Source organism: Dendropsophus ebraccatus, chromosome 1 (genome assembly GCF_027789765.1).
Source record: "Dendropsophus ebraccatus isolate aDenEbr1 chromosome 1, aDenEbr1.pat, whole genome shotgun sequence".
NCBI classification, from domain to species: domain Eukaryota; kingdom Metazoa; phylum Chordata; class Amphibia; order Anura; family Hylidae; genus Dendropsophus; species Dendropsophus ebraccatus.
The window spans coordinates 21,670,244-21,684,047 of NC_091454.1; the positions used below are offsets into that span (position 1 = coordinate 21,670,244).

General features: G+C 39.0%; 1 protein-coding gene across 6 annotated transcripts in view; it reads right to left on the bottom strand.

The window, feature by feature from the left end:
- Window positions 1–13,804, bottom strand: part of SGCD (sarcoglycan delta) — a 474,695-nt gene that overhangs the window by 37,853 nt on the left and 423,038 nt on the right. For all 6 annotated transcript variants that reach the window (XM_069968891.1, XM_069968911.1, XM_069968908.1 and 3 more), the window contains one exon: window positions 13,111–13,230. In XM_069968891.1, the coding sequence (XP_069824992.1) occupies window positions 13,111–13,230 (120 nt within the window). The remainder of the gene's footprint in view (window positions 1–13,110; window positions 13,231–13,804) is intronic.

A 13,804-nucleotide genomic window follows, 5' to 3' on the forward strand; every position in this document is an offset into this window, starting at 1 on the left:
GATGGGGAACACCATTCTACAATGTAGCAAGGATGGGAAACACCATTCACCAAAGCTAAATCTTTGGTTGTCCAGGCATGAAAGGAATTGTAGTTTTGTAACAGCTGAAGATCTCTGATTTAGAGCTGTGAAGAGTCACCTTACAATAAGACCTTAGGCTCCGTTCCCACTGAGCAAAGCTAGCGGAATTCCGCGACGGAATTGTCCGCCGTGGAATGCCGTTAGCCTCCCGCTCATAATGGGAGTCTATGGGAGGCGCGCGCTCCTGCCCTGTCCGCGCTGAAGAATGAACATGTTCATTCTTCAGCGCGGACAGGGCAGGAGCGCGCGCCTCCCATAGAGTCCCATTATGAGCGGGAGGCTAACGGCATTCCGCGGCGGACAATTCCGTCGCGGAATTCCGCTAGCTTTGCTCAGTGGGAACGGGGCCTTACATCGAACTCCTCCAACACACACCTGAAGGTCACAGAACTTTCGACAATGTCAGGATGTTTTTGAATAGAAAGGTGAAGATTCTAGTAACAGAATTTCATCGACTTTAATTAATTCTTTATATGGATGGGTATGAATTCTTAATCATGTAATAGGATGGGTACTGTGATGTATATGTGAAAACAAGGTTCTCTAAAAAAAAAAAAAAAAAAATTAATTAAAGCGATCTTAAGCTTAAGAAAACCCATTAACACAAAATCATGCTTATAATTTATGCAATTTTTTTTTTGTTAATTACGAACAGGAGGTATTTACCGGACAGAAGGAGTTAACCCCTCCTTAATAAGCCAAACTAACCTAATGCTTTAATTAAAAACTGCATTGAATGGAGATGAGATAGAGATGACGGTAATTACGATCAGGTGGTATCTAGAGGGCGATTTTATTATTAATCTGAAAAATACCTCTGACTAATTAACGGGAAGAAAATCACCTTGTGGCCCGCTGTGTATATCAATATCACAACAGTAAGTACATAGATAGACGCCATCCGTTATTAAAGGCTGTCAGTGGGAGACCTTTCATTAGGAAGGATTCAATACAAGTCATTTATCACTGACACCCGACCGGGAAGCCGATAAACAAAACAGCCGCATTTGTGGGAGTAGAGGGGTCATAATAACTATAAAAATATATATAATGTCTGAATTAACTGTATCCGGATTATTAGAGCTTTTAAAATGTTGATTTATTCAGGTAATCACAAAATAATGTTAACATTTTTTATTTGATTGTTTGTGATTTTTTTTTTTTTTACATTATACTGTATTTATTGTTTGACCTTATTATTTGTGACCTAGATTTATATTACTGACTAGCGCCTACACATTAATTTTCGGTTTTCTGATTTTATATATATATATATATATATATATATACATACAGTGGTACCTTGGTTTAAGAGTAACTTGGATTAAGCGTTTTGGTTTAAGAGCTCACAGTTTGGTTTAAGAGCATTGCTTTGGTTTAAAAGCTCCCTGTACTGGGTGGGAGGCGGAGCGGGGGAGGGGCATGGCCTGAAAAGGATGGTCTACAGCACTGTACTCTGACCCAGGAAGTCTCCCTCACCTTCCAAATCATAGTAGATCCACTTCGGGCTGGGGCTTGCATCAGGGGACTGGACTGTGGGCGTAATCTCTCCATAGTTGTAACCCCTTTCTCCCTGTCCTGCTAATTCCCTCATACTACCTGCAGTCTCTGTCAACCCTTGTGTTTTCCATCCTCTCCATTCCTGATATAATGTGCCTGCACTCACAGTCAGCTATACACACTGCTTCTATATTGTGTCTGCACTCACACTCTGCAGTTCCATCCTGTATATACAAATTGCTGCTGTGTTATCAGGTTTATGCACTTACTATACATTATACTCCACATGCTGATTGCTGTACTGTACAGTAACTTACAGTACAGCTGTTTCTAAGGCTTTGTTTCATTTGTTTTACATGTTATTCAGAATAAAAAATCATTTTTTTTTGGTGTGGAACCAAATGTCTGTATTTCAGTGATTTCTTATGGGAAGTTTTGCTAAGTGATTTGGATTACAAGCAAAGCCCAAGATCGAATTATGCTCGTAATCCAAGGCACCACTATACATATATATATATACATACAGATGTGGCCTGTGTTAACTTGATCACAATGACGCATTTAACTCGACACTCTAATTGACTTAACATAGCTCCCTGACACAATTAGAGAGATATTTTACAGTAGCCTCATGGACCAAAGAAACAATAGTCTGAAGCTGTCTCCTTCAATTTTATGGGTGAGTTTTCTAGGCATGCTCTGTGACATGTGTAAAGATCATTGTGGCCATGACACTGACTTATTGTCACTAATGAAACCCTTTGTTATCTACGGTGTGACCTTTCATTGTAATCTTGCTTGTGATGATAAAAAAGAGAATGCCGAAAAGAAAGCTCTATAGAACAGTGTCAGCCTATTATTAGGCTTAGTGGCCAGAATAGAAAATTGCAATATTTTAGCATTCTCTTATAGGCTATTTTCCCATTTCGAGAACATAGCAGGGAAAGAGGATTGTCTCATTATAATCAAGGCTGCGAATAATGATCAATATTCGTGGCCGCGATTCTAATGAGATGGCTGCTATTCCCCGCTATGTTCCCGAAGTGGAAACATAGCCTACACATTGATAGTTAAATGAAAAATTTGAAAAAAGTTTTTTTTTTTTTTTTTTTTTAATTAAAGAGGTTGTCCAGGAAGAAGAAAACATCTCATGTCCCAGTCTCCAGTACTTATCAGCTGCTGTATGCCTCCTCTGTCCATGTCAGGAACTGTCCAGAGCAGTAGAGGTTTCCTATGAGTTTTCTACTGCTCTGGACAGTTCCTGACATGGACAGAGGTGGCAGCAGAGAGCACAGTGTTAAACTGGAATACGCCGCTCTCTGCAGGGCAAACAGCAGCTGATAAGTACTAGAACACTGGGACATGAGATGTTTTCTTCTTCCTGGACAACCTCTTCAATAAAACAAAAACATGGAAAAACGAATGTAAAAAATTACATAAGCAGCACTGTGTCAGACATCAAACTGGAAAGAATATACTACTTCCTGCAGGACATACAGCACCTGATACGTACAGGAAGGCTTGGGATTTTAAAATAGAAGTGATTCACAAATCTGTATAACTTTCTTACACCAGTTGCTTTGAAAATAAAATTCTAGATTCCCCTTTTATTTTAAATTTTTTTAGACATTTAATTGTTTTCATACCTGAATAAAGTTTTTTTTAATTTTGTCCGAAATTTCTGAAACCAGCCCAATTCACCGCAAATTACCGTGGTTTACAATGTGGTTCACTTTTTTTTTTAACAGGTAAATTATGTGCTCAATTCCTAAATCCCAAGATCACAGCAATTTGCAAAACCTGCTAAATATGTGTTTTTCTTACATTCCAATGGCATAAAAATAAAAAATAAATAAAAAAATACAGTGTGTGAACCCATTCTAGGAGTTAAAATAAAAAAAATGTTAGCTGCTTTTGCTTTTATCATGAAAGTCAGTAAATAATTCATGGATGTAAAGTCAGATTATTTACCCGAAAACCCATTTACATAAAGTTTAAAAATGCTTTTAAAATTTTATGCAGGAAATGAAACGAAACACAAATCCGACGGAGCGAGTGAATTATTATTGAGCGGTGAGTAGGTTTTAAGTGACGGTTTTTGGGAAAGGCAGCGAGTCTTGAGAAGTTGGCGGCGACATTTTTTGTTTCTTTTATGTACAGCTTATTATTATTATTATTATTACTACTACTACTACTACTACTACTACTACATAAATGTTTTCTTAAGGAGCCTTTCTTTTTTAGATAGGTGTACATGCTTTTCCTTGAACATACATAGCTGACAGTTTCCCCCCTATTATTAGCCTCATATAGATGGCAGAACTGTGTGTGGTGTAGAAGCTTGTGGTATAGAGCCGCATTGTGTTATCGCCTCCTATAAAAGCAATGCGTCTAGGGGGGAATAGCGCCTTAATTTAAATGGTGCAAGCTGTTTTTCTGATGTATTCATATAGAGTCAGAGAAAAAAAAAACACCTGCATGCTTTCAAATTAAAGGGGTACTCTGGAGACTAAAAAAAAATTATATATATATATATATATAGTGTTGCCTTGGATTCCGTAATTCGCATAATTGGTTCCAGGACCGTGCTTGTAATCCAAATCCACTCTTAAACCAAAGCAAATTTTCCCATAAGAAATCATAGAAATACAGACAATTGGTTCCACACCCCAAAATAATAATGATTTATTATTCTGAATAACAGGTAAGACAAATGAAACAAAACATTCAGAAACAGCAGAATATGTGATATTATAAGTTACTGTACAGTAATGGAGAGGATGGGAAACACAAGGGCGGACAGAGACTGCAGGGAGCATGAAGGAATGAGCAGGGCAGATGTAGGCACAGTATAGCAGCACTTTCTGTCCGGGGAGAGAGGGGTTACAGCTATGGAGAGATTACCTCCACAGTCCTGTCCCCTGGTGCAAGCCCCAGCCTGAAGTGGATCTGCTATGATTTGGAAGGTGAAGGAAACTTCAGAGCTGTACAGTGCTGTCGACCCCGCTATGCAAACCATGCCCCTCCCCCACTCGCGCTCCCACCCAGTACAGGGAGCTCTTAAACCAAAGCAATGCTCTTAAACCAAGTCACAATTTTGAAAAACTGTGAGCTCTTAAACCAAGTTACTCTTAAACCAAGGTACCACTGTATATATATATATGTATTAATTTATATTATGTATATATTTATTAATTTCGCTAATACATTGCTTTAAAGGGGAACTATCAGCAGGTTAGACAAATCTAACCTGCTGATAGCTATCTAGTGGGCACAGGGCGCTGAGGATGAAGGTATGTTTAATAAAGTTACATTACTCTTTAATATAACTTCATTAAAATAAATCTATCTTTTTTTTTTTTAAATCTACCATTCAACTTCCATTGACTGGCACCCCGACACAGGCCTCTCTGCTGCTATCAACGTTTGTGTTGGGCACTGCAGGTCTGTCTAATCAGTTCCCAATCTCCTGCTCTGCTTAAAGGGAATATCCAGCAAAAATATTTTTCTTTCAGATCAACTGCTTTCAGTAAGTTATATAGATTTTTATTTTTATTTCTATTTAAAAATCTAAAGTCTTCCCATACTTCCTACAGGAAACGGTGTATTCTTTCCAGTCTGACACAGTGCTCTCTGCTGCCACCTCTGTTCATGTCAGGAACTGTCCAGAGCAGTAGTAGGTCCCTATAAAAACCTCTGCTAGTCTCCAGACTGAAAAGAATACACTACTTTCTGCTGGACATACAGCAGCTGATAAGTACCGGAAGACTTAAGATTTTTCAGTAAATTACAAATCTATATAACTTTCTGACACCAGTTGATTTGAAAGAAAAAATCACCACAGTACCCCTTTAAGTGCGCACTAACTTCCATGTCTAATAAATGGCACGTTCATTTCCAGTAGTTGCTTCGGTACATGGAACTGATGTCAGACAACAGGATTAATATAAGTTCATGTTTTTCCCTAATATAAAACCTGTACATTGCAAACAGATCAATACTGTGCCTGATGGTGAATGTAACCCTTTATTTACCTGAGGAACAATGGGAACGGCGGTTTAATTAAACTCAATCAGTTCTGCTGGTCTCAAAGGATTTTCCCAGATCCAATAATCCTTACATATATATATATATATATATATATGTATATTATATAATATATATGTATATATATATATATATATATATATATATATACACACACAGTATATATATATATATATATATATATATATATATATATAGTTTTGTTTTTCCTTTATATATTTGTGTTGTTAGGTTTTTATATTTTTACTTTATGAATTGTATTTATCTTGGGGTACAAGACGGATAGAAACACAATGAAGGCTTTATGTCCCATCACACGTATAATCATGAAAAGGAGTTATTCTAGGATTAAAAAGAACACAGGTTGTGTGTGTGGTATTACAACTCAGCTCTATTCACTTCAATGGAAATGAGCTGCAAAACCTCAAAGTTATGCAAGTTATTTCATATCATTGTAATCGTGCCAACTTGATGAACAAAGATAACATGTCAGTTTTACCATAGGGCGAATGGCACAAACACGACCCCCCCCCCCCCCCCAGTTTGACCGGACATTTATTTTTTTTCTGGTTACACAGCATATTTTATACAAAAATTAAGCCCGTCATTGCAAAATACAATTAGTGGTGTGTAAAAAGGGCTCATGCGGGTCTCTGGGTGAAAACGCTATGGCAAAAACGAAAATTAGCCCAGAAAGGAAGAGGTTAATGAATTTGTCGCAAAACCCCCCAGACACAAATGACAGCAAACAGGCTTAAAATTTACGCATTGTTAGTAAATGAGACCAATAGGGGGAGATTTATCAAACATGGTGTAAAGTAGAATTGGCCCAGTTGCCCCTAGCAACCAATCAGATCCCACCTTTTATTTTACAAAGAGTCTGTGAGGAATGAAAGGTGGAATCTGATTGGTTGCTAGGGGCAACTAAGACAATTCTACTTTACACCATGTTTGATGAATCTCCCCCATAGTGTATATATACTGCATAAAATATGTAATTATGTATACTATAGCTTTATATACGCCAGCCAGACCACTGCTTTTAGAGCAGAGCGGTGGTTGGTAACTTAGACAAGGGGCTGTCAATAATGGGAGGAAAAGAGTGGCATATCAGGAGATGAAACTTACAAGTACGAGACTAAGTTCACAAAACGTAAATTTTCAATAAATTACAGCCGTAGCAACACCGGACACTATTTATTGAAAATTAAAATAACATTGTGTCCTATGGAATCCCGACCGGAGTGTATACACTCTGTATACACTCCGGCGGGATTCCATAAGGCCGCATAGAAAACTGGCACGTCAGTTTTGTGCGACTACTATTCATTGAATAGCGGCCGCACAAAACTGACAATGCAGACAATGTAAAGTACGGCTCTGGCCGCACTTTACATTGTTGGCTATGGTGACTTGGAATGCGGGTACATTCCAAGTACTGGCCGGCCGGTATTACACAGACAGAGGCTGTTCTGTCACAGAACAGCTGCTGTCATACACTGTGTGAACCCGGCCTAACTATGTAAGGAAACTTTCATCCTCATCAACTTTTAAACCACAAGAGTATCTTGTATATTGAAGATAAACGAAAAAAATAAATAAAAGAAAGATTCTACTAAATGAACTAAAATCCTATCTATAATTTACAACTATTTGTAGGTACTATCAGACAGGACATAAGCACCTGCCTGCCAGAATTAGACCCAGCTTTGTGGTTCCTGAAGGCTATCTTTTATGCTTCTTTTATGCTTTTGTACATGTACTGATTTCGCGAGAGACTTTACTCTTTATTGTATTAGGATTACTTGTTATAGAGTTATGTTGCGGGCTGATGGGAGTACAATACCTGGCGGCTTCATTGTACGGCGGCATGAGTCTCCAGACGTCACAACATAACAAGAACATTGTGCACACTAATGGCCAGATAATGCGACAAATTCCTAATATCAGAAGACACAATAGCCGCCATCAGCATCCGGCAGGGAGTGAAGAGTATATTAAATGCAGATGGTACAGTCTTAGAACAATCGCTTTTTAAACTTTCCAGTAGGTGATATTCCTTTATTATTCACTTTCTCACTTCTCCATGTTTACCAGCGACACAAGACTAAAATTTGCATCGGCTGCCATGGTAAAATTGTCATATACACAGATATATATATATATATATATATATATTTATTTATTTATTTATATTCATTGGGACATTTAGGGAAAGTGAGATGTGATTACATTGTGCTGAATAATGCCACAGAAAGAGCAGACAGGGAGTGAATGCAGCAGGTGCTGCAACTTCAATGCAATGTTTTGCAGTGACATAAGATATTCCGCAACAGCTTTAGATAGGGAACTGACTGTGATGGAGAGATGAGGGAAATCAATTCCTTCTGGTGATACAACCAGGAAGTGCAGAACTAAGACCCCCAAATAGATTTTTGTTTTATAATGGAGGCAGATAGGTAAGCAATGCTATTGTCAGGATACAATACAAAAAAATATAATACAAACACAAAACATGACTACCGGTTCAGTCCCGGCCACATACCACTAGCCGGGGGCCGCACTGAGCTCCAGACACGGGCATGACAGCTATATGCTTTTGCAGCATGTTCATTTTTTTTACTTGTTGTTGGGAGTACCCCCTTTAAATCCATGAGGGAGAAAAACAGTACACGGATGTAAGTTATGGTCCATTCAAGGCTGCTGCTTCTGTTGCCCATGTCTTGGTCTAGCTTATCTTATCCCCTTCCAGCATTCCAACATATAGTTATGTCAGTAATTCGGTTGAGAGATATGAATTGGGATCGATTTCTAAACCCTTTCCATATCACTCCACCGCAGTAATACGGCAGGTGCCAACTGGGATTTAACCTTATAGCTGCCACAGTCAATAGCAACTGCAGTATCTAGGCCAGGGGTGTCAGGTGGCAAACTCGCAGCCCTCCAACTGTTGTAAAACTACAATTCCCACCACGCCTAGACAGCCTAAGCTTTGGCTGTCCTGGTATGATGGGAATTGTAGTTTTGCAACAGCTGGAGGGCCGAGAGTTCAACACCTGTCATCTAGGTAGTTATTTGAAGGGTGCCAGTCCTGTCAAGTCTCTGAACTAATCTGCGACACATACACGATCGACGATCGGGTATCCCAAAATGATCCCAACAAAAACTATAGATACTGCACAAAAAAAAGAGTCCTAAAATAAGTCCATAGAGCGAACAAAATAAAAAAAAATAAAAAGCCCAAGGAAATCAATACAAAAAGAGTCAATGCGTTCTATCCAGAAATTTGTTTGAAAATTGATTTAGTCTTTGAGAAGAGTGTCAATATGCATACAATAGAAAGGGATGGGGTATTTTTAACAAAAAAAAAAAATCTAATCTTGGTGGATATCTGAAGAGGTGTCAGCAGGGTTGATAAAGTTGTGGTGAAAATAACGTGGTATACACAATGAAATCAAATTATAATATTTAAATTTAACATACAGTGAAAGTAACTTGGTTTGAGAGTGTTTTGCCAGACAGGCTATCAATTTAAACTTATTTAAACTTAATTTAGTAAGATTTCGTAATACGTGCCCCCGTGTCCCCACCCTGATACTGTACTGGGTAAAAAGCCCTCTCATTTTAACCCACTGCTACTTGATCAGACACCTTCTGGCTCTCCTCCAGTGAGATCCTCCTGAGGAAGCGAGCAGCTCCGCCTTATTTCCGCTCACTGCTGCCGGAGGACTGGATGTAAGTGAGGCTGCAGCGCCCTCCTACTCCGATGTTTGGGAAGCCTATATCCTGCGTGCAAAGACATAACCCAAGGAGTCAACGCTTCAACTCCCCTGGACCTTGTCTAGACATCACTTGCCGCACATGTCAATGCCATATTGCCTATACATGGTGCTGGCTTGTGTATGACCGATGCTTACCTCTTACCTCTGAATTAACCCCTTCACCAATAGCTGCTCCAGACAGCTGGCACTAGTACCAGCTCTACCAGCACCAGCAGGTTTGCAGCCATCTTAGGAGTTGTAAGTGGAGTGAGAGTTAACTGATTAACCCCTTCTTTACTAATACAGTTTTCTCTTGATACAGAACACCTTACCTACTTTATTTTGGAGTTATGGAACGAATTGTCTGCATTTAAATTCTTTCTTATGGGAAAATTTGCTTTGATTCACGAGTGACTTGGATTGCGAGCACGTTCCTGCCACGTTATGCTCGTAATTCAAGGTTTCAATGTATAATTTTTTTCCATTGCCTTTTTAGCCCAACAGTCCCTTCATAGCATATGCCAGATGCTTTGTCAATATAAAGATGAAAGATGATGTCAGGTAAAATATAATAATTAAAAAAAATAAAAAATACAATCAGAAAAGGACATTAACCCCTTCCCATCAGTAACATGTATATATATACGTTCCTACTGCACATACCCCGTACAGTAGGAATGTATATATATGTTTCTGCACTGTCGGGGCTTTGTCTCATTAACTCCTTAAATGCCGCGATCTATAGAGATCGCAGCGTTTAAGGTACTCATTGACAGAACAAGCTTCTGTCACTGAGAGATCAGGACCCCCGCAGCCATACTGCGGGGGTCCTGATTGCTTGTGCCGGCAGGTGGGAGTAAGTCACTTACCTCTGTCCTGTTGGAACGGCGAACCATGTATAGAGCCTGCTCTATGGCATAGCATAGATCAGTACATGCAATCTATTGATTGCAGGTTTACCAGTGAAAAAAGTGTAATAAAAAAAAACCTTATAAACCCCCTCCCAATAAAAGTTTAAAAGACCCCCTTGCCCATTATAAAAATAAAAATATAAATAAACATATTACATATCGTAGCGTGCGGAATTGTCTGATCTATTAAAATATAACATTATTATTCCCGCACGGTGAGCGTTGTAAACGAAAAAAACAAATAAATTATATATCAGAAAAAAATTAATAATAAGGAATCAAAATGTTTCTGTTACACCAATATAATTTTAATAAAAACTAGTCCAATAATAATCTCTAGCGGCACCACCACAGGCAAAAAGTTTCGAGTGCCAGCGGAACGTACTTGACCAAAGTACTCAAATTAAATATCAACAGAATTTCCGCAGCACAACTTGTGTTGAAAAAACTTGTGTTCTTTATTCCATGTAAAAGTGCAAAGAAAACATGCGTGCAGCACAGCAAAAAATCGAAGTACGATGCGACGTTTCGGTGACCTCCGTCACCCTTTTCAAGCTTGAAAAGGGTGACGGAGGTCACCGAAACGTCGCATCGTACTTCGATTTTTTGCTGTGCTGCACGCATGTTTTCTTTGCACTTTTACATGGAATAAAGAACACAAGTTTTTTTAATAAAAACTAGAGATCATGGCGCAAAAAAAAACACCACAACCAGCCCTGTTGGTGGAAAAATAAAAGCGCTATGGCTCCTAGAAGGCGGGGAGGAATATTGCATTAATTTGACTCGGATTTTGTGCATCAAAGGGCTCGGTCTTGAAGGGGTTAAAAAAAACATTTTAAAAAAATCCCTTTTAAATAAAGCGTGACGTCACAATTTGCCCGCCTCTGCCCTATGGTCACCCCAATCCTTTCTATATCCTTCTTTCTATCTTACAGTATATCCCAAACCCATCATAATCCATGATTTTTCTTCATTATTCATAGACGCGTGTTGTTTAGGAAGCGTCTGCATGCCACCAGTCACTTATTCCTGGAGATAATATGTCAAACAGAGAGTGAGTGGTAAGATTGGAATTAAGAGATTCTTTTTCAGATTGTCATTTTATCGGAGACGCCATCGTTACGGGAATTCAATCAGCCTGACAGCCCGCTTCATAAACCTCTGTCGCTCCGTGTAATTTAAAAGATCTTGACGTAGACTCTCCTGGGTATTAGGAGAACTGAGCGCCTTCTACGAGGAGTCATGATCTTGCTTTAGTTAGAGGAGCGTCATATACCAGATAACTATTTAGTACTGGGTTGCCCGTCGTTCCCATGGCTACAGGCAGGAAGTATTGCGGCCAATAGGCTTTGTGTAAATTAACAGCTGAATATTATGGTGCGTTTACACGTAACGATTATCTTGCGAATTTGCGCGATAACGATCAAATTCGAACGATAATCGTACGTGTAAACGCAGCGAACGATCAAACGACAAACGAAAAATCGTTCATTTTGATCTTACAACATGTTATCAAATCGTCGTTCACAAAAAATTCGCAGATCGTTCCGTGTAAACAGTCGTTCGCCGATTTAACCAATGTGTGAGATAGGCTTAAGCGATCACAAAACCGTACGATATAATGTACCGTCTAAACGCTGATCGTTATGAAAAAAAATCGTTACTCCGACATCGTTAATCGTACGATCGGGCCAATTATCGTTTCGTGTAAGTCGATCCAGAAGATCACTGTAGGCTCAGTTCACACTACTGGGAAGCTTCACACTACTGGGACCCCAATGACCTGACCTGACCTGCCCGATCATTTATGCCCTGGGCTATCACTGAATAATTTGTGTGGTCCTTTATTGGGGTAAACTTTTTTGCAAATCAACTGGTGTCAGAAAGTTATACAGATTTGTAAATTACTTCTATTAAAAAGATGTCAAGTCTTCCAGTACTTATCAGCTGCTTTATGTACTGCAGGAAGTGGTGTATTCTTTCCAGTCTTTTACAGTGTTCCCTGTTGACACCTCTGTCCATGTCAGGAACTGTCAGCAGCAGCAAATTCCCATAGAAAACCTCTCCTGCTCTCTAGACTGGAGAGAATACCACTTCCTTCAGGACATACAGCATCTGATAAGTACTGGAAGACTTGGATATTTTATAGAAGTCAATTAGAAAACCTCTTCTGCTCTGGACAGTTCTTGAAATGGACAGAGGTGGCAGCAGAGAGCACTGTGTCAGAATGGAAAAAATACACCACTTCCTACAGGACATACAGCAGCTGATAAGTACTGGAAGGCTTCAATTTTCTTCTTAATTTACGTTCTGAAACCAGTTAACTTGAAAAAAAGATTTTTATTCTGGAGTACCCCTTTAATTCTATTACTAGTGGGCCACATATTGCTGTTGACACGGGAAGTTGTGCAGATCTGCTGGCTGGCCAGTTATTGGCAATGGTCGTTCTTTCTAGATGATAATTGCTGAGTTATAATGGGATCTATTGAGATCAAAAATGCAGACTGAAAAAACATCAATTTTAACATTCTCGAAGCATAAAACATCATGCAAACTATATGGCATCCGTCAGTACAATAGTAGATCTATTAGGTAATGTACACATCTTATAGGGGATTCCTATCACTTTAACATTCTCCAATATGCTTACATTTCATATATGACCACGTTCATGTGACTACACCAATAAGCGATAATCCATATGACAAGACAATTGAGGAAGTGATGACTATGCCACTTCTTATTAGAAGAAATATTTACTACGTTATTCACCATTTGTAGAATACGGACAATTAAAAAAAAAAAATTACCTAAAACGCGCAATCTATCCGCTCCAACAACCACTTCCTTGTCGTTTGCTGCAAAAAGCAACTTTCCTTCATTTGACATCACCTCGAGATTATTCCCTCGGGCCCGAATACCGTCCGATGCTGTGTAAAATAAACAAAACAACAGTAAGTAAGATATATAACTTTCTAAAATAATGTTCTCATTTATAGTACTGGTTTCAGCATGGTTTTGTGTAGTTCACCCCCAAGAGGAAGTTAAAGAAAAGAAAAACTACATAATGTGTATTGTCTCCAGCTCCAGGCTCCTCCCTCTTTCCATAGACAAGATATCATCCTCTGATATCACAGGGGGCGTGGCCCAATCTTGTCTCTGAGCTCTAGCCCCACCCCTGAGTGATGTCACCATCTCTGACCAGACGCTCCAGCCTACATCACCATCTCCCTGTCATGTACACTGCTATATATATATCTTTATTAGGAAATTTAGGGAGAATGAGGTGTGATTACACCATCTGCCACCAGCTGACTATGATGGTAACGCCCATTTGTCAATTTATTTATACTTTTCTAGGAGGAATAATACAAGGATTGCACAATGCAGAGTTCTGAAAAAAATGGAGCATTGTAAAACAGACGTGTCAGGATAGTAACTGGATCCTAAGATACTGGTGTGCACAAATACATATGTTCCAACTCTGGGACTATAGCGGGAAAT